The following is a 27,240-nucleotide window of genomic DNA, read 5'->3' as shown; positions in this document are numbered from 1 at the left end:
AAATATGTTTTACATGTTTTGGTTTTTTTAAAATATCTGAAAAGTGTAGATTTCAGTGGTTATTATTTTTTTTAGCATATCTTAACTGTTTACATTAGACAATTTGATCAAGCATTTTTCTGTGATCTATTATTTTATCTTAACCTTATCCTCAAATACAGGTAGATCTAACAAAATAGACAACCTTCACATTCCTCATGACGTCATTTTTATGACGTCAGAGTGCGTTTTACGGGATACCATGCCCACCAAATGAAAAAACAACAACAAACAGAATAAAGCAAGTGGGTGGTGTGCAATTGAAGCGCGTTTCGTGTCCATAACAGAATCGATGATTTTTTGTCATCGTTAGAGTACACTCGCCCTTTTCATTGTTTCCAATCGCGGTATTTACAAATCATTACCCAGTTCCCAAAGGTCCGATACTGAGATGGGCACCAGCAAAATGGTTTGTTTAATTTTGTCAGTTCACAAAAAGCGGTGTTTTATCATTCCGCAATACAGATTATGTGGGTGTTATTTCTGCTGGTGGTTTACATGTGTATTTAAATAACAATTCGTTTATAATCAACTTACTTAAGTTAAAACGTTTAATGGCAAATGGGAAACACTGCCGTACCCTCCCGACCAAGGTAAATCACAGCCGCCATCTTGACCTGCATTTCGGTCGTTCTGGAGAAGTGAATAGTATTTGTGTGCACAACTTTAGCTGTTCACGTGTAATTTGTGTGCATGTGTTTGTATAGGCCACTGAGGAGTTGGTCATGATGGGAATTTAGCTGAGCGGGTATGTGAGAAATGTGCATTTGCATGCAATTTGATTGTTTTCCATGCACTTGAGCTGAGTACAAAAAGGGGACTTCCTTTGTTCAGCGCTGCCGATACGATCACATATTTTCACTTTTTCTCCTTATTTTACAAAGGTCCATATGTCACACGTAAGTCAGGGGGATGGATACAGTGGGTGACAAGAGAAACAGTTTGGATGAAGCGTTAGATTTAGCTGACAGTGTGTTGAACAATTCTGCTCTTACCACTATATCTCTCGGTGACAGCGGCCCGTCAGTCAGCTGTGGCAGTTCTCCAGCTGATCCAATTGCAGGTTCAACGATCGCAACAACTTCAGGGGTTTCTCCCATGCTTGACTGTCCTTCTACCACGTCCCAAAGAATCACGCTGGAAGGTAAATATATATTGTCCCATGACATACTCATAATTACGTTATGTTACTTACTTTAGGTGCACCTGCATTGCATGGACTCAACTGTTAGTCTGTCATCTTGTGCAGAACTGATAAGTTGGCAGTGAATTCAATTATTAAATCTCATTCTATTGTCTCGTCAAGTCTCCCTGATGTTACAGTGCTGTTATGTTCTTATGAGATTATTTCTTCAAGATTTTTCAGGTATATTTTTCGATGAGCGTAGTTGAGATTTTTTGGTGGCTAAAGTTTCATTATACTCTTACTCTTATAACAATCTTTGTGACAACTGATGTTCCATGGAGTTTTTGTTCTTGCAAATAATTGCAGATGACTCATGATATTGCATTAGCAATTATACCATGTCATCTTACATAAAGTTTTATGACCATATCGGAATGTCCTCTCATTTTACTAAGCACGATAGTAATGAAATACACCCTCAGCCACTATTACCGACAGCAAGAAGTTTTTAACATCGTGGAAAACATTCTCTAATGTCAATACCATGCGTAGTAGGCATGTCACAACACGTTTCATGAGTTAATGTGTATCATGATTCCCATAATTATCATGATAGAGCTCCAGATAAGGACTGTATTAGCGCATGTATGGAAAAATCAGGAAACGTAGCAGATACGCACGACATCAATGATGTGCAGTCTTAGAATCGGATGTATTTAACTGAAAAAGTATTTCTTTGTTGTTCATTGACCTGTTTACACAAGAGTATCAATGTTGTGGTGCATATATGAAACAAAACATGAGATTACTTACATGCCATTAAGTTACATTCAGCACTCTAATTTTTCCAGTACGCTTTTATTGAAAATATAAGGCATACATACTCCTCATGTTGAAAAATTATCTGGAGCCCTTGATACCTATTTCTGCTACGTTTTTGGGTAAATTTAGCAAATTTTTAACGCTGATATTTCATATTGTATGTGAAAAGGTCATTTTTGATAAAAGTTCTAATTTCCCATCTTTGTGCATGAATTTGATGAGAAATAATCACTTATAATTATGATAACATTAGAGGTTTTGTTATTTCGTAATGGTGGTTTCCTTCGTTCCTATGAAAAATGGTTTTACAATGATATTCCAATCAAAACATCAACATACTATAATTACTATGGTATTCTATTTTCTACTTGGTTGTCCTGGACAAAGTGCACACAAACTCTAGTAGGTAAGGCCAGTAAGGCACTTTTCTCTTTGAACATATTATTTAATAAATATCGTAACATGCCTGTAAAGTTAATGTTCAAATTGTTTGATAGCAAAGTTATACCCTTGTTATATGGTTCCGAAATCTGGGGATTTGAGGAAAGGAAATCGATGAAGTATTTCATACTAATTTCTGTAAATATGTTGTTGGCGTTTGAAAGCATGTCTCCAGTTATGATATTTTAGCAGTATGTGGTAGATCAAATATTTATGTGGATTACTACCAAAGGTGCATCATGTATTGGTGTAAATTGTTAAGGATGTCTGAGGATCATTACCCCAAACAGTGTTGTTCACTTATGAAGAAATTAGATTCAGCTGGTCAAGTGACTTGGGCGATATCGGTTAAATATCTTTTAAATGCTCATGGCTTCGGATATGTTTGGTAATGGTACAGTCAGGATGTTGGCGATATTCCCCATTTCATTTCCCTTTTTAGGAAAAGACTTCTTGATTGCGATAAGCAACGTATTCTTGGTAATATCAGAGAATCTGTCCATTTAAGGTACCTTAGAGAAGTTAGGTCATTGTTAAATACTGAATATTGTGTCTCTTCCATCAATCAAGTAGCTATCAGAAGAAATGTATGTTTGCTCAGATTACATGCACTTTCTTTGAGATGTAATATTCAAGATAATAATTTTGATAAGATATCTAAAATGTGTGACTGTGGCTCGAAAGAAGATGAAATTCACTTCATGTTTGAATGCAAAGCATATGATTTTATTAGAGATAGGTATTTTCCATCTTCTGGAATGGATAGCATACAGACTGAATATTTTTGTTTCATAAGCAGTACTTGCATCCACACACTTTCTAACCTTTCTAAATATATTAAAGAAGCCCTTACTTTTAGAAATTCCATTACATCCTCTGCCACAAGTTAACTTAATTCCGTCTATGTAATTTGCTACTCTTTATGTTTTAAATTGTTTTCCTTATTGTACATGGGCCAGCAGCCTACAAAAACAAAATAAAGAAACTAACATCAAAAAACCTGATACAGTTGAAAAGTGCATACGATACATAAACATACTTAAACCGATACTTTCAAAACTAAGTATCAATACAGTTTTGAATGTATTGTTAACTGTGTTAGGAAAAGTACTGATGCATCGATGTATCGTAGCATCCCTAACAGGTAGGATGCTAGGTGTTAATCATTTGTTTCAATCAGATTAGGTTATACTCTAAATAAATGTCATTTTTTCAACATGTTCAAGGGACAATCAACAGAATCTCAGATTGTAAAGGAATATAAGTTCTGTGAATATATGAATAGTGTCATCCGTTAACTCCTGAAAGGTAACCTGAATGGTAGTTAGGGTTGCATAACTAACCTTTTAAGTGAAAATTATGAATTTGGAAATTTGGTTTGGTTGGTACAATGCACTCTGTCTGATAATTTCCGGTTACAGTTTCAAGCTCTGAGCACCATTCCGTGTTGTTGATAGTATATGCAGTGTAATATGATGGCCGTTTGTTCAGTAGCATGTTCAATTGAGTGAGTATGCTGTGCAGAAAGCACGGCTACTTGATATTTGCATTGTTGGCTTGCACTTTTATTCAATAGTATTGTCATTCCACCCCATGGAGTGTAAAAGCTGTTAATATTTTGACATAATTAATATTTTACACTTGTCATTGTCAGCTGTTGATTTAAACGTGTTAAAACATGTTATACTTTTGAAGCATTCATTACATTGGCAAACTCTGTGTAACTCAATACATAGTGTTTGCAATAAATTAATTGTCCCCAAATACAATTTTATGTTTAAACAATTCCACACCTTTACTCACCTTTCCCCCCATGTCCCTCATATTTCATTTGATGAGGTGGTGGGGCAGCATAGTGGTAAACACATTCACTGAAAACCCAGGTTCGATTACCCACATGTGTACAATATGTGAAGCCCGTTTCTGGTGTACCTCACTGTGTATTTGCTAGAAGATTGCTTAAAGCAGCGTAAAGCCAAACACACACTGCATTTGAAAAACAATGTCTTTCATCAGCAAATGTGCACAGTAGCCTATTCAGGCCCAAAATAGGTCTTGCTGCATTCCACTTGTGATGAACAGACTTGTCAGCTCTGTCTCATACTCATTATTACTGTCAGCCTTTAGACAGACGTCATGCATTTGAAGGTTGTAAAAGTAACAGAGCATCTACCATCGTAGTGTGACATTTAAGACGTAGTAGACATTTAAGAAGTAGTAGACATTGAAGAAGTAGTAGACATTTAAGAAGTAGTAGACATTTAAGACGTAGTAGACATTTAAGAAGTAGTAGACATTTAAGAAGTAGTAGACATTGAAGAAGTAGTAGACATTTAAGACGTAGTAGACATTTAAGACGTAGTAGACATTTAAGACGTAGTAGACATTTAAGAAGTAGTAGACATTTAAGAAGTAGTAGACATTGAAGAAGTAGTAGACATTTAAGACGTAGAAGACATTTAAGAAGTAGTAGACATTTAAGACGTAGTAGACATTTAAGATGTAGAAGACATTTAAGAAGTAGTAGACATTTAAGAAGTAGTAGACATTTAAGAAGTAGTAGACATTTAAGATGTAGTAGACATTTAAGACGTAGAAGACATTTAAGACGTAGAAGACATTGAAGAAGTAGTAGACATTGAAGAAGTAGTAGACATTTAAGAAGTAGTAGACATTGAAGAAGTAGTAGACATTTAAGATGTAGTAGACATTTAAGAAGTAGTAGACATTGAAGAAGTAGTAGACATTGAAGAAGTAGTAGACATTTAAGATGTAGTAGACATTTAAGACGTAGAAGACATTTAAGAAGTAGTAGACATTTAAGAAGTAGTAGACATTTAAGAAGTAGTAGACATTTAAGAAGTAGTAGACATTTAAGATGTAGTAGACATTTAAGAAGTAGTAGACATTTAAGATGTAGTAGACATTTAAGAAGTAGTAGACATTTAAGATGTAGTAGACATTTAAGAAGTAGTAGACATTTAAGATGTAGTAGACATTTAAGAAGTAGTAGACATTTAAGACGTAGTAGACATTTAAGAAGTAGTAGACATTTAAGACGTAGTAGACATTGAAGAAGTAGTAATCCAAATAAGACATGTCATTAAAAGATGCAAGTACAGTTAGTATCTATTGTCACCTCGCACTCCCATTGCCTTCTGAGAAAGATATGGTTTCATTATTGCGGTACACTTTCCAACAAATGTCATGGATTCAAGGTTCAAATAAACATTACACTGAAAGACAAAGGAAATGTCAGGAACTTTTAGAACTGTTAGACTTAATGTGGCTTCTTGTAAGAAATTGTTTTTAAATATCATAATGCATGTAAATTACAATTAGTCACAAGTTGATGTTTCAGTTACCTTAATGTCCCTTCAGACTTTCCTGAAAACCTTTCCTCGATTATTTTACCCGTGAAGGTCAGGGGGTAGAATAAGCCTTCAGCAACCCATGCTTGCCATAAAAGGTGACTATGCTTGTCGTAAGAGGCGACTGACAGGATCGCGTGGTCAGGCTCGCTGACTTGGTTGGCACATGTCATCGCTTCCCAATTGTGCAGATCGATGCTCATGTTGTTGGTCACTGGATTGTCTGGTGCAGACTCAATTATTTACAGACCACTGCCATACAGCTGGAATATTGCTGAGTGCAGCGTAAAACTAAACTCACTCACTCACTTACTCGATTATGTACAGACTGCCAACATTTCGCTGGAATATTGCTGAGTGAGGCTACTTTCCAGGAAGAAAGTTATGAAATACTGAATCGAAATGGGCAGACCTGAAGGCCTTGTACTGCAGTATGTACTGTGATGTTTCACCCCTTGACCATGATGATAATACCAACTAGCACCCATTCATATTCATATCCTGTTGATAGAACACAATTATTAGCAATATATCTGCTTGGTGCAGTGACTTTAGTGACTGCAGGACAGTGGCAGAATGACTGTTACTGTTCATGTCTTTTAATTTTATGAAGTAATGGAGATTGATCCAGTCACTCCCATGGTAGTTTTGTTATCGTGTTCTATGTCATCAATACACCAGCTCCAGTATAATTTTACATTAAGCAGCAGTTGCAACCACCTGGTTTGTTTAGTGAAGCCAAGAGCTGCAACAATTAACCCAGACTCGGATTTGATTCAGTTGGACCCTCAATTTGATCATTTTCGATCCGGCCTTTTTACCTTGAAATCACCTTCTTTCAAGTTGAAGTCAAAATTATTATCTTGTTTATGGAAATAATTTGAATAGATAATCAAATATCAAATCAAAATAGTGATAATGGATATCGAAAAACAAAACCAAGGTGTTAGGTTCAATTTTTTATGAATCAAACCGATCCATTGCAACCCTTGTGAAGCCACAGTTATTGCCTCAGGTTGCACTACATTCAGACGGTTTCATTTCCTTTATATCAAACTCTTGTTTAACATATTTTAGTGAACATGTCAGATTTAACATCACATAATCAGGAATCCTATTTTCTCCATTAAATTCCCCAAACATAGATGTTACATTTCTCAAATTTCAGTTGCATAGTCTGGGATTCTATTTTCTTTTATGAATAATTTATAGTATCACTGTTACAGTATGCTGTTTTGTCATTGAATAACAATGGAGAACATTTGTTGAGGTTGAAAATCTGTGTAGATTTTAATTTAAACCATTAAGATGGGCACAAAAAGTTCATATCTATTTGTTACCCAGTATAGAGGTTCTTTAAGAAAAATATTGCACTAAGTATCGTTTGAAAAGCATTTTGTGATATTCTGGTATACCGATAATCCCATGCAGTCCTAATCAAGAACCTAAGCACATTTCAGCTTCGTTATTATTCAAATTAAGTATTCATGAACAGTGTTTGAGGAAGTGAAGCAAAATGGAGCACATGGAAAATATATGTCACTAACTGAAAATTTATTTGACAGTTATGAATTATTTGCATGTTTCAGGAAAAATATTCTTTTATTGAATGTATGAAACTCAGCATCAGTTATCATCTGATTATGAAGCATGTATGTTTCATGAGAGACTTACTGAAGTGAACTGTCAGCTTGTCCAGGAAGATAGCAAACACTGTTATTGATCATCACACTTAATACTGCATCATGCATGATGTCTAAACAAAACTCAATACATGTATTGACTGTGATGATGTCATCAGCAGGGTTCGAAATTAACACTTTGAAGTAGCAAATTTCCTGTTAAAAATCCTATATTGCTATCTGAAATTAAAACACAGAAGCAACGACTTGCTTCCTGGTATGTGTTAGTGAAACTGCTTATGTTCATCAATTAGCCGTCATTTTCAAAGGATAGATCTCCACTTGACTGGAGATGTAGACTGCAGACAGATACCCTTGAAGATTTTATGAAAATCAAACTTGCAGACCCACAGACTTTTCAAGAATTGGATCCAATAGACCACTAGTGAACAGGTGGCAGGGGAGTGGAGAGAGGGTCAGGAGACCTAATACAGTTCCATATGGCCAAGGACAATAATGGGACTGGGGAGCAGTGAATATCAGCAATACGAAAGAATGCTGCTAATAGGGATGGGATTTTGCTGCCTATTCTTAAGCCAAGGAGCAAGTACTTGCTACAAGAAAAAAAAATTATTTTGGAATGCTGATCAGTTTCAAAATGTTTACTGATTCCAGAACATGGGAATGAAATGAAAGATTGACATGTTTCCTTGGTTACAATACTTAGAATCATAATTTGTTATCAATTGATTCTATACATCCATATTCACATTGTTATTTCCTTTGGGTGATCAAAACAACCTCGCTTCAATCCCGTCAAAGTCTTCAGAACAATCTCCCATCCATTACCCTGCAAGAAGCAGACAAATTCTTCAGCATGTTAGTGTGTATGTCTTCACCAAAAATCAATAGCTGATGGGCTTTGAATAAAGTCGTAATTATCCCTGCTTCTGTAGTCATTAGTGCTGATGGCGCCTGTTACCGATAACAATGGTCAGAGTTCTGGGTCTTTCTTTAGATGCCTGTGTAGGCATGCAGCAATCCTGGAACTCATTTTCTCCAGGCTTTGCGTCAAAATTATACACCTGTTTGACAGGAGTATTTGTAATTCCTTAAAAGTTAGCATGGATAATGCATGTGAAGCCAAGGTTAAAGGAATGGAAATCACGTTTGGAGAAAGTAAAAACATGGTTGAAGAAAGTGAAAACATGGTTTAAGAAGGTGATAACATGTTCCAAGGAAGTAAAAAACAAGGTTGGAGAAAGTGAAAACATGGTTCAAGGAAGTAAAAAACAAGGTTGTAGAAAGTGAAAACACTTTTTGAGGAAGTGAAAAACAAGCTTGAAGAAAGTGAAAACATGGTTCAAGGAAGTGACAAACAAGTTTGAAGAAAGTGAAAGCATGTTTATTTGTATGGTTCCTTGAAGATGTTTGTGTATGATGTTTTCTGCCCAAACATTTGTTGTTACAGATTTGTATTTGGTTTTAAGTGTTTTGTCATTGTAGATTTAAAACGATAATTTAAGATACAAACAAGCATTCTTGTCAACATACATTTTTTTGTAAACCAGATTCGGGCTGGATTGTGACTCACATTGCAGTTATCATGAAACTTGCCAAAATTATCTTGGTTAACCGAAAGCTTTGTTTACATGGAACTTGAGAACTAGACCTTGTTTGACATGTTTCTGAGTTGAGTGGACTTCTGTTAAGTTGACATTGGTTTGTGTGAACATTCACCTTGATTAAGATGAACCTGGACAAACAAGACCCTTGGGTTAGTGAACATCGGCTTACATGATGAACTTTGACCATATTCACAATCTGGATCAGTGTACTTTACTGAGAAAGTGTAATCTCACATATAATATAAGATATCTTATATAACTATTTTTTAGAATGGCATTATGGTTTCTAGCTTTTAGCTGTGGGAGCTGTGCTTGTCATAGGGACACAAATAGAACGTGATGTATGCTGGCTGTGTTGTTATTTCGCTGACGATTGCGTGTCTGATTCCCAGGATTTGGGTTCAAGGGGACCCCTGAAAGTAAACCCCCACAATACTGAAATCGTTACTTTGCTGGTAAAGAGTAATCCTAAATATGCCATGTTTGACTTTGAAATAACACATACATGATATATCCCATGCAAGTATAATTGACTTATGATGAAGGTCAAGGTCACCCAGCATGTATTGTGAGCATTAGCTTCTGCTCATAAGAAATCAAACATTTGAGGAAACATTGTGTACATGATCACTAAGTGTAGTTTCAAGTTTGGACATAAGGTTCATATGTCATAAAATTAATTAAAATGAGTTTTTGGAATCATAAGAGTTTCTCTAAATATGCATCTCAATATCCTCTATATCTTTGATTGATAAGGTCACTTCAAGGTCAATCATTTGTGAAATAAATAGTTTCAGTCAGGAAGCATTATGAATATGGTGTGGCAACTTCGTATTTTTGACACAGCTGTAGCGTGCAGTATCTTGAGCAATAATGATTGGAATCTATCAAAATTTTCTATATCTGATCTTTAGTTACTTTCAAGCTTGCGGAACAGTGGGTAGTCTCGTGGGTATAGCGTTTGCTCATCACGCTGTAGACCCAGGTTTGATTTCCCACATAGGTACAATGTATGAAGCCCATTTCTGGTACCCCTGTCATGATATTGCTGAAATGTTGCTAGAAGCAGCGTAAAACCATACTTCCCCACTCCAAGCGAGGGATCCATGAAGATCAGTGTTAGGACTTGTGATGGGATTGACTAAGCAACCTATGTTCTTGTAATGGGATCAGGTGGTGAGACTCATGGTTGATGCATGTAATTGTACTTTGTGTCCCAACTGCATAGATCAATGAGCATGATCTCAATCACTGGATTGTTGGGTACCTTGATTATCTACAGATTGCTGTCATAGAGCTATAAAATTGCTGATTGTGATGTCAGATAACTTCAGCACTGAGATCTAAGGTCAATGTCATTACACTGGATGCAGTTACGAAGGTGGAGAGCTGGACTTTCTGTTTCAGAGATGTCCTGCATGAGGTGGTCATCTGTCACCTGATAACAATAACATTCCTTTAAAGCCACAAATTTCACTCCGTGCTTCTCTAAAAATAAAAAATCCATTTCTTTCAATAGTATTAAGTATCACTATTAGCCCTCAGGGAAGCTATCATATAATTTATCGAATATATATACAAAAAATTTGCTTGTATACTTTACAATATTAAATTAAAAAGTTAAAAAGTGGGAATTAATTGATGCAACGTTGCATTAAATCTACTCTTGCGCTTTGTACTGGCTGAACATTGTTTGAAGCAAACCCGATAGAGTACTGTTTCAGACAGAAAGACATGTGCAAACTGTGATTGAAACACTGTGTGCAGCAGTTTTCAATCGGCAAAGCAGTTGTTTACATTCCATATATGTCAAGTGTTCTCAATCGGAAAGCTGTTCACCTTTATATTTTGATTATCGATTTCAAGCAAATCTTGTTTTGCATCAGTAGAAAGGTAAGTGAGTGCATATACCCAGTATATATGGTAAATAGGTCAAAGTGTGTTGAAAAGGTGTGAAATTGTGTCTTTGTGTTTGTTTATGTTGCTAATAGCCTATTTACTTACGTATGATATCAGTGAAAGTGTGACAATTCTGATCTTGTGGCCATCTCTACACTTGAAAATTACAGTAAATAGTGTTTATGGAGCTGCTGCTAGTGTGTGTATTAACAATACTGCTGTCGTCATAATGAGGTCAGCCTGCTGGAACCGTTTACGGTCCAGATGTCCACTGTAAACGTTGTCTGTCATAGGGACATTTCAGGCTTTCAGCAAGCATTGTTGCCATTTACTGGGTATTTACATTCTAAATATTTATGAACATTATGAAGTGTTTGTAAACAGTGTCAGCCATCTTCCTTTTCATTCAACATGTTTTGCAATATCTGTATTGAAAAATACATAATTTCTTCCATAGCGGTGCATAATGTACAGAAACATATTGGCTATGTCCACATACGACACAAGCTGTTGAACAGGGATGAAAAAAAACACAAGGCTCATAGAATCCATATTTCCCAAATGTGTATAGGCTGTGTTTTTTGCCAAGAAAATATGTTAATGTGTGTTTGCCAGTATGTAAAGATATGTTAGATCATTTACAGTTCGTATCTTATTGTATGGTTGTAAATGAATTTGTCCTAGTATTTTGTTCAGTGGAACAGTGTATATGTCTTCGAGAAATTTGGTTTGACTTCTGAACCAGTGGATTTTGTCTGGTGGAGAGAGTCTGTCTACTGATGAACCAGTGTATTTAGTATTAGTAATAATATAATAGTATTATTATATCTAGTGGTGATTGAGTTTGTCCTCTGAACCAGTAGATTAATGGAGTATGTCTAGGGACTAGTGTGTGTTTCTGGCTGACCAGTGCATTCATTCATCCAGTCAGTTGGTGTATTTGTCCGACTGACCAGTGCATTCATTCATCCAGTCAGTTGGTGTATTTGTCCGACTGACCAGTGCATTCATTCATCCAGTCAGTTGGTGTATTTGTCTGGCTGACCAGTGCATTCATTCATCCAGTCAGTTGGTGTATTTGTCTGGCTGACCAGTGCATTCATTCATCCAGTCAGTTGGTGTATTTGTCCGACTGACCAGTGCATTCATTCATCCAGTCAGTTGGTGTATTTGTCTGGCTGACCAGTACATTCATTCATCCAGTCAGTTGGTGTATTTGTCCGACTGACCAGTGCATTCATTCATCCAGTCAGTTGGTGTATTTGTCCGACTGACCAGTGCATTCATTCATCCAGTCAGTTGGTGTATTTGTCTGGCTGACCAGTGCATTCATTCATCCAGTCAGTTGGTGTATTTGTCTGGCTGACCAGTGCATTCATTCATCCAGTCAGTTGGTGTATTTGTCCGACTGACCAGTGCATTCATTCATCCAGTCAGTTGGTGTATTTGTCCGACTGACCAGTGCATTCATTCATCCAGTCAGTTGGTGTATTTGTCCGACTGACCAGTGCATTCATTCATCCAGTCAGTTGGTGTATTTGTCCGACTGACCAGTGCATTCATTCATCCAGTCAGTTGGTGTATTTGTCCGACTGACCAGTGCATTCATTCATCCAGTCAGTTGGTGTATTTGTCCGACTGACCAGTGCATTCATTCATCCAGTCAGTTGGTGTATTTGTCCGACTGACCAGTGCATTCATTCATCCAGTCAGTTGGTGTATTTGTCCGACTGACCAGTGCATTCATTCATCCAGTCAGTTGGTGTATTTGTCCGACTGACCAGTGCATTCATTCATCCAGTCAGTTGGTGTATTTGTCCGACTGACCAGTGCATTCATTCATCCAGTCAGTTGGTGTATTTGTCCGACTGACCAGTGCATTCATTCATCCAGTCAGTTGGTGTATTTGTCCGACTGACCAGTGCATTCATTCATCCAGTCAGTTGGTGTATTTGTCCGACTGACCAGTGCATTCATTCATCCAGTCAGTTGGTGTATTTGTCCGACTGACCAGTGCATTCATTCATCCAGTCAGTTGGTGTATTTGTCCGACTGACCAGTGCATTCATTCATCCAGTCAGTTGGTGTATTTGTCCGGCTGACCAGTACATTCATTCACCCATCCAGTTTCTGTATTTGCTTAGCTGACCAGTGCAATCTTTCATCCAGCCAGTCAGTGTTCTGGTATATGTCTTATCATAAGCTACACATTCCCCTTCAAATATTGTGCATGTTATAACTATAAGCAAAACTGTCTATATTGAAACATTTAACCTGTTGGATAAGCAGCAGATCTCCCAAGCCTGACCAGTACTTCCAACATCAGCTGCATTTTGATTTTAATTAACCTATTGCATCACATCACCACAGATTTGATTGTCTTGCCTGTGACATGTGACATGTGGCATTCACAAAAGCTTTGTTAAACCATCACCATCAGTAATGGCGGATTGATTTAATCAGAATTTAGATTTGCTTTAGTTTGTTTAAGCACAGGTTTCAGTTTCATGAACATGTATAGGAACTATGGCAGCTTTCAAGGTGGGCTTGTGAAAAGCATCATTTTCCAGTTTATTGATTATTATATTACTGGCCTGCTGTTACTATCTGAATAATATCCGTGTTCAGCAGTGTTGTATTTAATTTGGGGCCAAAGGTCTAGGGATGTAGTGTTATGTTGAAACAGTGTTCACAGTTTGTTTAGACACAGGGCAATCTGTCCGGCCATGCCAACATTATCATGATTATAGCTATAAGCAAGTTTATGGGGATCTTAGAACCAGTTTATACGAAGGATACACAGTGCACAGTTCTCTGATCAGTATTCAGTTCAGATTTAGGATAAAAAGTTCCAGTTCAGACGTTCAAGAAACAGTTCCCAGTTTAGACCAAGAATAAACCATTTCCAGTTCAGACTAAGGGTGAATTGTTTATGAGACATCCAACTAACATTTCCCCATTAAGACTAAGAACAAACTGTTAAGACAAAGGATAAACAGTTCCAGTTCTGACTTCCAACAAACAGGTCACAGTTGAAACTACGGATAAACAGTTCCAGTTCTGACTTCCAACAAACAGGTCACAGTTGAAACTAAGGATAAACAGTTCCAGTTCTGACTTTCAACAAACAGGTCACAGTTGAAACTAAGGATAAACAGTTCCAGTTCTGACTTCCAACTAACAGTTCCCAGTTCAGACTAAAGATACATAGTTCCAATTCAGATTTACAACAGACAGGTACAAGTTCATACTCAGGATAAGCAGTTGCTTGTTGAGACAAAGAATGATAGTTTCCAGCTGAGACTCGTATCCAGTTAAGCCTTATCCAGATGATTTCCCGAAGGAGACAAGAATTTTGCTTTCACAAACCTGTAACGTAGTAATGACCCACTAATTGAACACCCACTATGAGGATCTTAAACTCTTGGTAACAACCACATGTTGGTTGATTTACTATGTTAGTGACAGTTAGTCCATACTGATATGCAATATAGTTGTCTGTCTCTCACTCATTCGCCTTCCGAGTCCAGAAAAAAAAATCTTGGAAGGATGTGTAAACTCTTAGATTCATCTTGTAATGAGGGTGCCATAAAAGCCGACTCTGCTTGTTGCAAGAAGTGACTAACGGGATCGGGTGGTCAGGCTCGCTGACTTGGTTGACGCATGTCATCGGTTTCCAATTGCACAGATCAATGCTCATGTTGTTGATCACTGGATTGTCTGGTCCAGACTCTATTATTTACAGACCTCTGCCGTATAGCAGCTGGAATGTTGCTGAGTGCGGCATGAAACTAATCTCACTCACTGCAATGAGAATGTTGGGGTAGCCTGGTCGTTAAAGTGTTCACATGTTCACCAAAGGTTTGATTCACGACATGGGAACATTGGAACCATTTCAGCTGTCCTTGCTGTAATATTGCTTGATTATTGTTAAAGGGGCATTATTCTGGCTCTCATCTTGTAACTACTTTTATTTTCCAGCCGACAGCAATCTCGGGACTGCTGATTTCAACAGTCCTAAGCAGTCATTTTTACCATGCAAGGTATGTGGCGACCGGGCATCAGGCTATCATTATGGCGTCACTTCCTGTGAAGGATGCAAGGTGAGTGTCAAATATCACACATTAAATCATCATATATCTCACATTCTACACAGTGCGTCATTTAAAGGGTTATCACCCATGGTCTGCTTTGAGAGATGCAGGTCTACATACTGACCCCTTGCCACATTATATATAAACGCATGAAAAGATGGTACTTATCTTTACCCTGTAGGACAAATAGGTTTGCAAGAATAGTACAAGGACTTCTTGTTCGAGTCAGTATAGCGCCTGCAAGTCCCGTGTGGCATTACTTCCTTTATGTGCGCCAACTTGCGATATGCGAAACAGGGCCCAGCTTTATTTTGGTACCAGATTTCCAGTTACATTCATGTATTCAAGAACCAGTTCTTGTTCCAAATTTGCAGGATTGCCAAATATAATTTTAATGGATCAGACCAAGTGTACCACCATGCTTGGTCATCTTACAGGTAGTTTCGATTTTTGATAAGCATTATCCCTTTTTCATAATTTTGAGCAGTATCAAGTGCTGAAATAAGGCAAAACATGATTAGTTGACACCAGGCTAATAATTCAATGAGAATTGTTGCTAGTTGACATTGGATTTCACTCTTAAAAAAAAAAGACCTGAGAGTTAAATGAAATCTAAAGGTTTTATTTGTAGATTTTATGTAGAGTTGAATACAAAAATATCTAAAATCAAATCGAGGAGGTCTCAGTGAGTTGTTGCAGCTCTACTGCTAGATCTTTAAAGCCTGCGTTAGTTCTAACTAGTACAAGTAGTCATGGAAACATACCCCACACTGATTTTCACTCCACTAGACCACAAAACACACTGGTCTTGTTGACACTATGAACAATAACTATTATGACTGATTGCTGTTGTTGAAAATATTAATTATTGTCAAAAATGACATCTGCAGTATTTTAAATTCCCATCAGTATAACACTCTCTCTGGGTCAACAATGGCAATATATCAATCATGTGACACATGTCATTGTCCTCATAGACTCTGATTGTACCACACAAATGCTTGGTGCAATAAGTGAAGTGATACTTGCCTCTAACTTATTATAAATGAAGCATTTCCTGCTTCCTGATATACATCACAATTTTGACTATCATATTTATGCTGAAAGTTCAATATTAGGGCATCCCTGTATCATGGAATAATAATTCATACTATATTTAAAGTTTTCGAAATGCATTTAGAAGTTGAATGAACAGGAATACATCACAGGCCTTCGCGTCATTGTGAGGATTAAAGATTGTTCTTTAAAAAATATATAAAATTTTGAGACGACCCCTGACTTGAAACACTTCACAGTGCAATATATCTAGACAAGACCGGACCCTTCGGTGTACCCCACCCTGATCACTACGCTACCATCACATGCAATCAATTAAAACTTCATCTAAACATAATTATGGGTGATTGGCCTATCGATCACCACACATGACAGCTGCCAGTTCATTATTGTTATTTCTACAAGTCGACTGAAAGCCGATTTTGACCCTCAACTAAGCAATCTTGACACGAATGGTGGAAGATAGCAAGCGTTAACCAATGAACTCGCTTGTTTGGACCATACCCCCTTTATGCAGCCTTATCCTCCTTGCTATCATTAAAATTGATTCTGTCTGTCTCTGTGTCTGCATCCAGAGCAGAACTTTAAAACAGTACAAAATTTCTTCACCAAACTTAGCACATGAATAGATCTGGTGGTTTACTGGTGCCTCTTGGTAGTTTGGGAATTCTTATTAAAATATTTTTGAAGTTTCGATGGTAACAAATTTGACTTAGACTGAAACTGGTGGTAGTGCTCTTTTCCAGAGCAGAACTCAAAAACTGTTAAATGTTTCCTCACCAAACTTGGCACGTAGATAGATCTGGTGGTGTACTGGTCCCTTGGTAGTTTTGGAATTTTGAACAAAATATTTTTGGTGTTTCCATAGCAACAAGTTTAACATAGACTGAAATTTGTGTTAGTGCTCCTTTCTTTCAAATCCTTTCGATACCCTCCTTCCACTTTTTTATATGCACACCAAAATATTTGACATAGTCATAACTCGTAGACATATTCATGAAGATTATTTTGCCATTGCGGTGGATATTTATGACTTTGTCTTCTTTTTATTATTATCCTCCGGAGTGGAATTCTATGTTCTGTATTTTCATTTGTACTTGAGGCACCTTTCTAAATGACCTGAAGTCTTGACACCAGGAAGCTAAGTCTATAACAAGACTCGAAGGGAGTATTTATTTTAGTGTGTTTAAAACAGTAGTTTGTTATATAAATTTTCTCTGAAACATAAAGCAAGTGTCCAAGACCCCAAAATACTGTTCAATTTTTCTGTCAGTAGCTATCTAGGCATGTTCATTATCAGCTTTTATAAGAAATTATGATTTTATTTTGAAATTTTCGGTAGATCTTAATGTTCATGAAGATAATTTGTGGGGTTTTCTTTTTTCGTTCTTGCAGGGCTTCTTCCGCAGAAGTATACAGAAGCAGATCGAGTACCGCTGTTTACGAGACGGGAAATGTATGGTCATTCGACTCAATCGCAACCGCTGTCAGTATTGCCGATTCAAGAAATGTCTTGCTGTGGGAATGTCTCGGGACTGTAAGTACCTAAATTAGTGTAAGTACATTCTGTCAGAGTCTGTTCAAAGTCATTATGACAGTGGTGAAAGAGTTCACTTGTCACGATGAAGACCCAGGTTCGATTACCCACATGGCTATTGTGTGTGAAGCCTATTTCTAGCCTATTTCTGGTGTCCCCTGCTGAAATAGTAAAAGTAGCTTAAAACTAAACTCGCTCAATCATTCACTCACTTGCCACTTCAAAACTGGTTTTAGTTTGTAAAAGAATTGTTGATCATTTGTTTTTTCGTATCAATGCCTGAACCTTTCACTTGAATGTATCTGTTCAAACCGATCTTTCAAAAAGGTATTTGCTTCATTGTGTTTATTGCCTTTTCGTACTGCATACAGCAGTAATTCTGTTGTATAATGGCATTGTAGCAAGTGATCGACATCATGAGCATCAGTCCATACAACTAGGTTATTTTGACATCCATTGACCAATGTGACTGCCCAATCCATTTACTCAATATTTCGCACACATGTTGCAAGGAACGTACAGTTTTAATCAGAATCCCTGAAGGACCAAAGACTAATTCACCATTTCTTCATTATCAGCCAAGATAAACATCTTTCTTATATACGTGTATCTGTATTGGCAGTGGAGAAGCTTAATGGTTAAATTGTTCATGCATCACATGGAAACCCTGGCTTCAATTCCCCACATGGGTACAATGTGTGAAACCCATTTCTGGTGTCCCCAGCTATGATATTTCTAAAAGTAGTGTTAAACCATATTTACTCACTCATTTGAAGCTGTTCGATATGGCCGAGTCCCGAAGCGCTCCAAGAGTCAGGATGACCAGCGTGTGAGCTCTACTGACTCCAGTCAAGATCAGACAGCTCTGGAAAACAAACAGTTGGCAATCTACGATGTGATCCTAAGTATCTCACAGGCCCATCACACGCACTGTGGCCTCACCGAGGACAAGATCAAGGTCATTCAGAGAAAACCAGCAACACTGGTCAGTTCAGGCTTTCTGTTGTGATAGTTACTCAGACTTACAATCCATCTCTCTCTATTTAAACAGCTTTTCACTTAATGTCGTCAATTTCTCAATTGAATTAGTTCATTGTGGGGAGTTTCAATAACAGTATTTGCATTAACGCAGACACCTGTGTTTTTTACGCCAAAAAAAGCCCCTTGCAAACAATATTTTGTGTGCATGTTTTGGATGCATAGATTCTTACATAATTTTAAAAAGTACCGTAAACAGCAACATACAGAAAAAGAACAAATTTTGAAATAATTCAGGATTGAGTGAACAAATTCAACCATTCTGTTTTTTGGTAATGCAGTCAGTAGTCCTTGCTAATTTGGGCTGTTTGCCGTTATTAAATGAAGCCTAGCTCACCTCAGTAATTTTTTAAGGTGCAAGTATTGTGTTTTCTACTTTGAGTGTACTTACCTTATCTGTTGCCAAATCATGTTGATTTCAGCTTAAAGAATCTATCAAAGTAAGATACTTCATGCGTGACAACTTCTTTATAATACCATTATGCAATGTTTTGGCATCGAATATTATACCGTCGTCAAGCAAGAACAAAGTACTACAGCACAGAAGTGCTTGCATTCAATTAGATGATGAAAATCTGATAACTGAAACATTACAAATAAGTAAGTGTATGAGATATTGTAGGCCGTAAGATTGGTCGTCACTAACCTGAGCTGTTTCCAGATGCAACAGATCAAGATACCGGAACAGCCAGTACAGTTTACAGCAGAGGAACTGGAGGCCCAGAGACTCCTGATGTGGCAGCACCTCTCTACCCTCATCACTCCCTCTATACAGAGTGTGGTTGAGTTTGCTAAAAGAGTGCCAGGTCAGTCCTGATACAGTGTAGGGCGGATTATAGCTCAGTGGGTAAAGCGTTCACTCTTCATGCTGAAGACCACGATTCGATTCCCACGTGGGTACAATGTGTGGAGTCCATTTTTTGGTACTCATGCCTTGATACTGCAGCATTGAATGCAACACACTCACTCCCCAGATTCAGTGCAGTGACTCTTGTGGATTTTCCTTTGGTAGAATCCACATTGTTCTATTAGGAAACATGATCATTATCTGGCAAATTTAGCAGTGTAGTGGGAACATATACTCAGCTGGAGCAGGACTACTAGTGAAAACCAGTAGGATACAAGTAAGATATGGAATATGTGCACACTTCAAGTAGAAATACCCACTCTTCAGACAAGATACAATCCACATAAAGTGCATCCTGCTAGTGGAGACCTCCACTGTGTTTGTTCGGGCCTTAACTGTGGAAACTAATGCTTAACATTGTACAGTTTGATCACAGCTAGATGAATCTTAACAGGGAATAATCAATGGTTAGTTTAGAGGGTGCAGATTGAGTTAATTCTATGTAGAGAATGTTCCACAGTTAGCTTAGAGGTGCCAGCTAAAGCTATTGTTAATACAGATTGTTGACAGGGTTCAAAATACAGCCATATTCAATACTATCCATATATGAAAATTTAAACTTTCTGGAACTGTCAGGAGTATTTTAGAGTGTTGTGTATTGTTGGTCAACTTTATGCCAGATCTCATTATAATATCCAGGTTTCTCCGAGCTGTCTCAAGATGACCAACTGATATTAATCAAGACAGGTTTCTTTGAGATCTGGCTTACACGCATGGCCCGAATGTTCAACAAGGAAGAGAACTCTGTGACCTTTGAAGACGGGAGTATTATACCCAAAGATGAACTAGATGTTGTGTACTCAGTAAGTAAACAAAACCATATTACATTTCTCAGACTGGTTCAGGTTTTGATTCATTAAGAGTCGTACCTGAAAATATGATTCTGGGCTTGATTCAAGAGATGTAAACTTGCTTGGGCCAGGTGCAACCTTAGATGAAAACCGAGCCAAATTGTATTTGCAATGTAGCATGTTAAAACGTCAGTGGTTTTGGAGCACATAGACATATTGTTTTCCTGTTTTCAGGAGCTGTCACAGTCCAAACGTGTTTATGAATAGCTGTGTTCGGTGCCACAGCTATTCATGGAAGAAAAAATGAGTTGACGTTCTTACGAGGGGCGTTCAATAAGTAATGCCCCTAACCCACTTCCCGTAGCAGTAGAGCAATGAAACTTGGCACACTTTTTAGTCTTTCTCTACATAGGAACCACCCAAAGTAATGCATTTTTTGACTTTGACTCTTGACTTTAATTTCTTCTCTTAATTTCCTCAAAAGAAAAGCATAATAGGCTCCTGTAATTGTGGTACCCTTTGCCTGGAAATCTGTCATCAATACTCCATCCTGGTCCCAGAAGACTGTGAGCATGACTTTGCCAGCAGAGGGCTGCACCCTTGCCTTCTTTAGAGGTGGTGATACCAAGTGCTGCCACTGCATTGACTGGACTTTGGTCTCTGGATCATGGTGATGGACCCAGGTTTCATCCTGTGTGATTAGTCTTTTGAAAAACTTTGACTCATCTCCAAATTCATCTCGAGCACTCAACGCGTTCTTGTTTCTGCATAGGTGTGAGCAACCTGGGAATCCATCTGGTAGACACCTTATGCATATGTAAATGGTCATGGATTATAGTTTCCACAGACCCTGCACTAATCTTGACCTCTTGGGCTATTTGGCGAATAGTAATGCGTCAATCTTCCAAAATGGCAGCCTCAACTTGACGAACAGATGCCTCATCAATGGCAGAGGGGGTGCGACCAGGTTTGGGAGCTGTTTCCACAGACTTCTTGCCATGTTTGAATTCACAATGCCAGTGTTTTACAAGGTCATATGATGGGGCTTCATCACCATAAGTTTCTTTCATTTCATCAAAAGTTTCCCGTGGTGTGCGTCCTTTCAAATATGAAATCTGTATCACAGCGTGACACTCAGCAGGCTCCATTTCACACCTTACTCAGTTCCAACACTTGTTAATCTGAAACCACAAGTAGTTCAGAGCTCAAATTTGCCACATTACCCATAAAGACATCATTCAAATCACATGCAAATTTTTAGCTGAACCAGACAACTGGAAGTGAGTCAGGGGCATTACTTATTGAACGCCCCTCGTGTGTTAGATTCATTGTTCATTTACTTCACAATAATTGCACCTGTCCCCAAGTGCCAATGATGTTCTTGAGAGGCTTACTGTCTGTGATTCTGGTGCTATTATTTTATGGAAGAAGTATTCACCTGCATACTCAATAACTACTGCTGGTTTGAATTTTCCCCAGTGGTGATATTGATGGGATATTGCTAATAGAGGGGGTAACCTCACCCAAGACATGAATATTTTTGTACAACCATTCCTCATGCAAACCCTTCATGTCCAGTTGTCATCTTGTCGTATTCCTTCTGTTTCAGCCTGAGTTTGTGTCGTCCATGTTTGATGTAGCAGCCAGCTTTAATGTCCTAAACCTCAATGATACGGAAGTGGGTCTCTTCACAGGCATTGTGTTAAGTTCAGCTGGTATGTCCATTACGTTATGTAGTACCATCATGTAGTTGGTCATTGATATCACCTAGCAAAACATCTTGAACAGGTTGGAGGAGAGTTATAAGATCTAATATTAGGTATGCAAGGGTTTTTTATTTTTTTCAAAGGGTTAAACATACCATTTGGATTAAGCAATTTTTGTCAGCCTTCAAAAATAAGTCAAATTTTTATGTGAATGAACAACATGCTTCACTGACACTGTGGATATATACTTCTTTATTCTTTCCGACACTTTCTTTACAAATCCATAAGATATCTTGGTCATCTAAAGCAACTTCTAAACGCCAGTAAAAGACATACATGCTTAAAGCTGTTGAACATTTGACATTCTTATCTTCACATTGTGATTTTCTTTCAGATCGACAAGGCCTGTCAGATTCCAAATCTGTTGAAAAAATTCAGGACAATTTGATAGAAGCTTTAAAACTTCAGGTTAGCCGGAACCATTCCACAGAGGAGAATCTGTTCGCCTCCATCATAATGAAACTCCCTGAACTGAGAACCCTAGGGTCAAAACACCAGGAAACATTGAAGTGGTACCGAGGACATTGGGAGCATGTGGCCCTGCCACCTTTGTTTTCTGAGATTTATGACATACCAAAGGCAGAGGAAGATGTGGCTCCATAGGAGGGAGTGCCATGGGAAATAACTCAACTTTTCAAACGGAGATAACTCCAGAATCTTCAGGCCCTGAATGGAGACTTCGTTCAGCTGCTGTATTGATTGTAGAGCAGTACTGAACTAAATGTGAGGGTGCATGTAAACTGGGATTTGTAGACGTACCGCTATGAGTGGAATGGGAGATTACTCTGTGTGTTTTCATTCATCGGGGGTATTTGGATAAAAGGTTTCACCAATATTTTCAGATTTTGTGAAAGAAGATTCCTGGCAGATGAAGAATCCCTTGACCTCATGTGACCTGTGTCAGTATCCTTAAAGTTGTTTGTAGAACTGTCTGGAATTACCTGTAAACCCAGTCACTGCCTTTGTCAACTTTGTTACATCGAAAGAAGAACAAAGAAATATTTTGTCAGGAAATCTGCCCCTTTCTTCGTTTTCCCCCATTTTGTTGCAGAAATGGACTAAATTTATAGTCTGCATATCAATGCTGCTAATCTTGTTTGCAGTTACATGGGGGAACATAAGGGAAGGGAGACAACTCTCATTGAAAGTGGAACAACTCAATGAAAGGGAGGCAACTCTTAATGAAAGGGAGACAACTTTATAAGAAGAAAAGAGTCCATAATACCATGTTACCAACAGTATTTTTACGCAGCTGTAAAGGTTCAAAGTGTACATGAGTGAACTGATTTTGTTAATTGTGTTAAAGAACACAAGTAAGGCATAACATTCAGTACACTTTTTTTATAAGTACTGAAGACAATTCTAGGCTATTTTGTCCAAGTTTTGCCAAAGTCACTGGTGCTTATGACACAGTGGTTCGGCTGTTGTTTGCGATTGCACACCCCCTCCACCCCCCTCCCTGTGAGCCTACATAATACACAGGCACAAAGCATGTAACTTTCATAATTACTTTGATCAATAATACATCTTGAGAAACTGTCAGGATTTGTGATCTTGAAAGTGGTGACCCAAATTTGTCTCTACCAAGCATAATTCATTCGTGCCAATATTTCATGATTCTCAGGTTTCTCCTTATGTAGTGCACCTTGGTTTTACTTAGTACACAGCCTGACTTGTGGTGTACTTAGTACACCAGTGCTGTCAAGTGGTGTGCTCAGTGCATAGTCAGACTCATGGGGTATTAAATAGTCTCACTGATGTAGTCAGTACAGCCTCACTCTGGTGGCATACTCAATACATGGATGTACACAACACAGTCCAATATGTACTCAGTACACAGTCCTACTGTTGATGTATGATGTATACACAATCTTGATTAGTGTACTCTGCACATATTCCCACTGTTGGTGGATGGTGTACTCATTACACAGTCTGAACAATGGTGTACTCCATACACAGTCTCACAGGTTGTGTACTCAGTATAGTCTTAACTGGTGTACTTAATACAGTATCGCTGGTGGTGTACACAACAGTCTTGATTAGTGTATTCAGTACATATTCCCCCTGTTGGTATATGGTGTACTTAATACACAGTCTGAGTGATGGTATATTCAATACATAGTCTCACTGGTGTATTCAATACAGCCTTATTGGTTGTGTACACAGTGTACTTTTGACTGGTGTACTAAATACACAGTGTGATTGGTGGTGAATTCTTCACATATTACCGTTAAGTATTCAAGTTCTAAATGTGATGGATACTTAGAATGGATCACATCCTAAAGCTAATTGCAAACATGGATCTAAAACTCTTAAGGTTCGACGTGAACTAGTGAGGAGACTTGTCCCAAGGGTGTACTAGCCAGAAGTACTTATGTCATTGTCTACAATTGATTTCCTTTATGAACATATTCCTTAAGGCTGAGAAAGCAGAAACTGGTGTATGGTGTAACGTTTGTTCAGACATCAGTACACCTAGAAAAAGGTGACTATGCTTGTCGTAAGAGGCGACTAACGGGATCGGGTGGTCAGACTAGCTGACTTGGTTGACACATGTCATCGGTTCCCCATTGTGCAGATCGATGCTCATGTTGTTGATCACTGGATTGTCTGGTCCAGACTCGATTATTTACAGACCGTCGCCATATAGCTGGAATATTGCTAAGTGCGACGTAAAACTAAACTCACTCACTCACTCAGTACACCTAGATGATGTCCTCCCCCAAAACTTAATCCTTTTGTAATCATGGTAGTTTGTAATCAGTGTGTCAGTTTGTGTTTGATACTGTGTTTTAGACAATGGACAAGCACATGATTTGAAAAATACACCACATCCTCAAGTTGTTGTCTTGAATGTTTTTTGAAGACATGAGTGTGTTGTTATCCTTATTTGTTTTCAAATATTTAAGAAGATTTTATCCTCTGATATTCTTGTGAAAGAATTTAAAAGGTTTGCAGGGATAGATTTAAATCCTGCTGTTGCAGGAGAATGTTGATATTACTGAAGACTGTGTATCCCAACTTTTGATACAAAGTTGTAATTTGGGCTTTTGTTTGTCGACATGTTTGTGATATCCTGTTCCGCTTAATTTCATACTGAAAATGAATTCAAACTTTTGATAAGCACTGATCTCACAATGTGTTTGGTGTACTTGTGAGTGTGTGACAAGTATACATGATATATTCAGTTCCAGATTTATTTGAAAGAATTTAATTTTGTATAGATCAGTGTCATTATGTCCAGAACGACTTTTGCACTAATGTTTAAGTTTTGAGGGTGAAAAGCTTTGTGAAGTTAAGAGGGGAATTGTGTTCGGACATCTGCACAATTGGAACATCTTGAACTTTGTTTTGAGGGTGGTTTCTGGAGCCAGTTTAACATTACCTTGCTAAAGTGACTAATTTCTGAATAACAAAATATTTGTATAGTGACTTATGTCACATAACATTTTACTGTTCACCAGATGCTGTAGATCCTCCTGTTCAGTATTGGTGTTGTGATATGTATGGTGTCAAGACGTTGCGTAATACGCTTCGTATCACCTTTGTTTGGACCACTTGCCCAACCAATTATCCATACTGCATTGTCAAGGCTGCACTTCCTTGTTTAATGGATTCTCTTAATCAAACTACAAACTAGGACCATGCTGACTCAAAACAAATTGCAAGTTGCTCAAAAATGTTGATTGTAAAGCTAAACCTGGGCACGTAAGTTGTTGTGCATTTCAATAAGCTCATTCTTTAGCGCCCTTGTTGGAAAGACACATTTTCACTTTTATAAAGATTCTGTGAAATACAAATACTTTCAAGTAAAATCATAAAAGAAATAATAAAGTCATAGAACATTTATTTTAACACCATTTAAGAAAGTAAGAGCACTTTGTATAATGTCTGTACAGGTCCACCCTCCTTGTTCATTGCGCCCTGTGTTGTATGTATGTCTCTCATGGACATTTGGGTCACCACCAGTAGAGATGAACCAAGGCTTGACTCTACAGGTACATTCTTTGATCTCAGGGACTAAACAGCAGCATTTTCTGGACAAGTATTTCACAGGTTGTCGGGTCTGCAAGACCAAACCACTACAATCAGGATTAAACATCATCTTTAATAGACATTACATATCCTGAATGTTCAGGCCTCATACTCCAGATACTTGTGAATGCAGCATTGGTGACAATTGTGTGACATATTTGGTCTCTTTCATCCACAGTGATCATCAGTGTTTTTTTCTGGTAAACAGAATTGTTTTGATATTTTTACAATTGTATTATGCTACAGGTACAAACATTATTGTTCATTTTTTTAAATGAAAAAGTTCCATGATGGACACAAGTTTTTAAAATTCTGTTAAAAGAGATGGTTGAATGTAGTTATTACTGTTTTCAGTAATAGTTTATCTTAGCAAGGAGGGTAAAATGGTGCATCAGGTGATATTTTTCTGTGTTCATAGGTCGGAAAAGACTAAATAGAAAAGAAAACACTGAAACATGCTTAACTCTACGTTTTAGTTCAATGTAGGTAAGTCATGACTAAAGTGAAATGATCAAAGTAGCTTTAAGACAAACATCACCAACTTTGGGCTTCTAAACTGCTGCTGCCGGCGGTACATAAAGAATCCAAGTTCATTCTAACTTGATCTGGACTGTGAGGCCATGCTATTCAGGCTACTGATCATGGTGCATTTTAAATACCATTATGACTACACTGAATGTGATTTCTACCCATGTACATTAGTGGATGTACCATTCAATGGTAGCTTGTCTTCGTTTATCACCTTGTGACATTTTATATTTTACAAACGTTGAAATGGGCAATATTGGTGCATCTTTGTTGAAACAAATGTCTAGTTTCAGCCCAAAGAGCTTTGTAAAGGTTTGTGTTGTGTACGTTTGTGGGCAGTTAAAGCATTTTGGTTGGAGTGCAGTAGTTTTTCTGACAGACATTAAATATGCTTGGATAGGCCTGGTACCATAGTCAGGCATGGGATATTTCCTTGGGCTCTCTGTTTGAATAAGAACTGGGGTTACCCTCATTGTCTAGGGCGTGGTGGAGTTGCATCCCTTGCATAAAACAGTGATCTTTGATAGCGGAACTGAATCC

General features: G+C 37.8%; 1 protein-coding gene across 3 annotated transcripts; it reads left to right on the top strand.

Annotated features, from left to right (window-relative positions):
• Positions 1–625: 625 nt before the first annotated feature.
• LOC137261366 (ecdysone-induced protein 78C-like) lies at positions 626–25,971 on the top strand. 3 transcript variants are annotated; one of them, XM_067799108.1, is made up of 9 exons: positions 635–787; positions 1,056–1,183; positions 14,930–15,051; positions 17,494–17,635; positions 18,412–18,620; positions 19,335–19,479; positions 20,220–20,383; positions 21,981–22,086; positions 22,472–25,971. In XM_067799108.1, the coding sequence occupies exons 2-9, from the start codon at positions 1,138–1,140 to the stop codon at positions 22,738–22,740; spliced, it is 1,203 nt and encodes a 400-aa protein (XP_067655209.1). In that variant the 5' UTR covers positions 635–787; positions 1,056–1,137; the 3' UTR covers positions 22,741–25,971. The 3 variants fall into 3 exon arrangements, with proteins under 3 accessions (XP_067655207.1, XP_067655209.1, XP_067655208.1); XM_067799107.1 differs by having other exon boundaries at positions 924–1,183; positions 22,472–23,136; XM_067799106.1 differs by having other exon boundaries at positions 626–1,183; positions 22,472–23,136.
• Positions 25,972–27,240: the final 1,269 nt, after the last annotated feature.

Source organism: Haliotis asinina, chromosome 14 (genome assembly GCF_037392515.1).
Source record: "Haliotis asinina isolate JCU_RB_2024 chromosome 14, JCU_Hal_asi_v2, whole genome shotgun sequence".
Classification (NCBI taxonomy): Eukaryota; Metazoa; Mollusca; class Gastropoda; order Lepetellida; family Haliotidae; genus Haliotis; species Haliotis asinina.
The sequence above is the reverse complement of the archived record's forward strand: the minus strand, read 5'-3'. Positions and strand labels throughout refer to the sequence as shown.

Excerpts from the sequence above, each read along its gene's own strand:
- LOC137261366 (XM_067799106.1), top strand. The coding sequence starts at position 952 with ATGGATACAGTGGGTGACAAGAGAAACAGTTTGGATGAAGCGTTAGAT. Across the intron at positions 17,636-18,411 it reads TGTGGGAATGTCTCGGGACT|CTGTTCGATATGGCCGAGTC; the intron begins GTAAGTACCTAA and ends ACTCATTTGAAG. Across the intron at positions 20,384-21,980 it reads AACTAGATGTTGTGTACTCA|CCTGAGTTTGTGTCGTCCAT; the intron begins GTAAGTAAACAA and ends CTTCTGTTTCAG.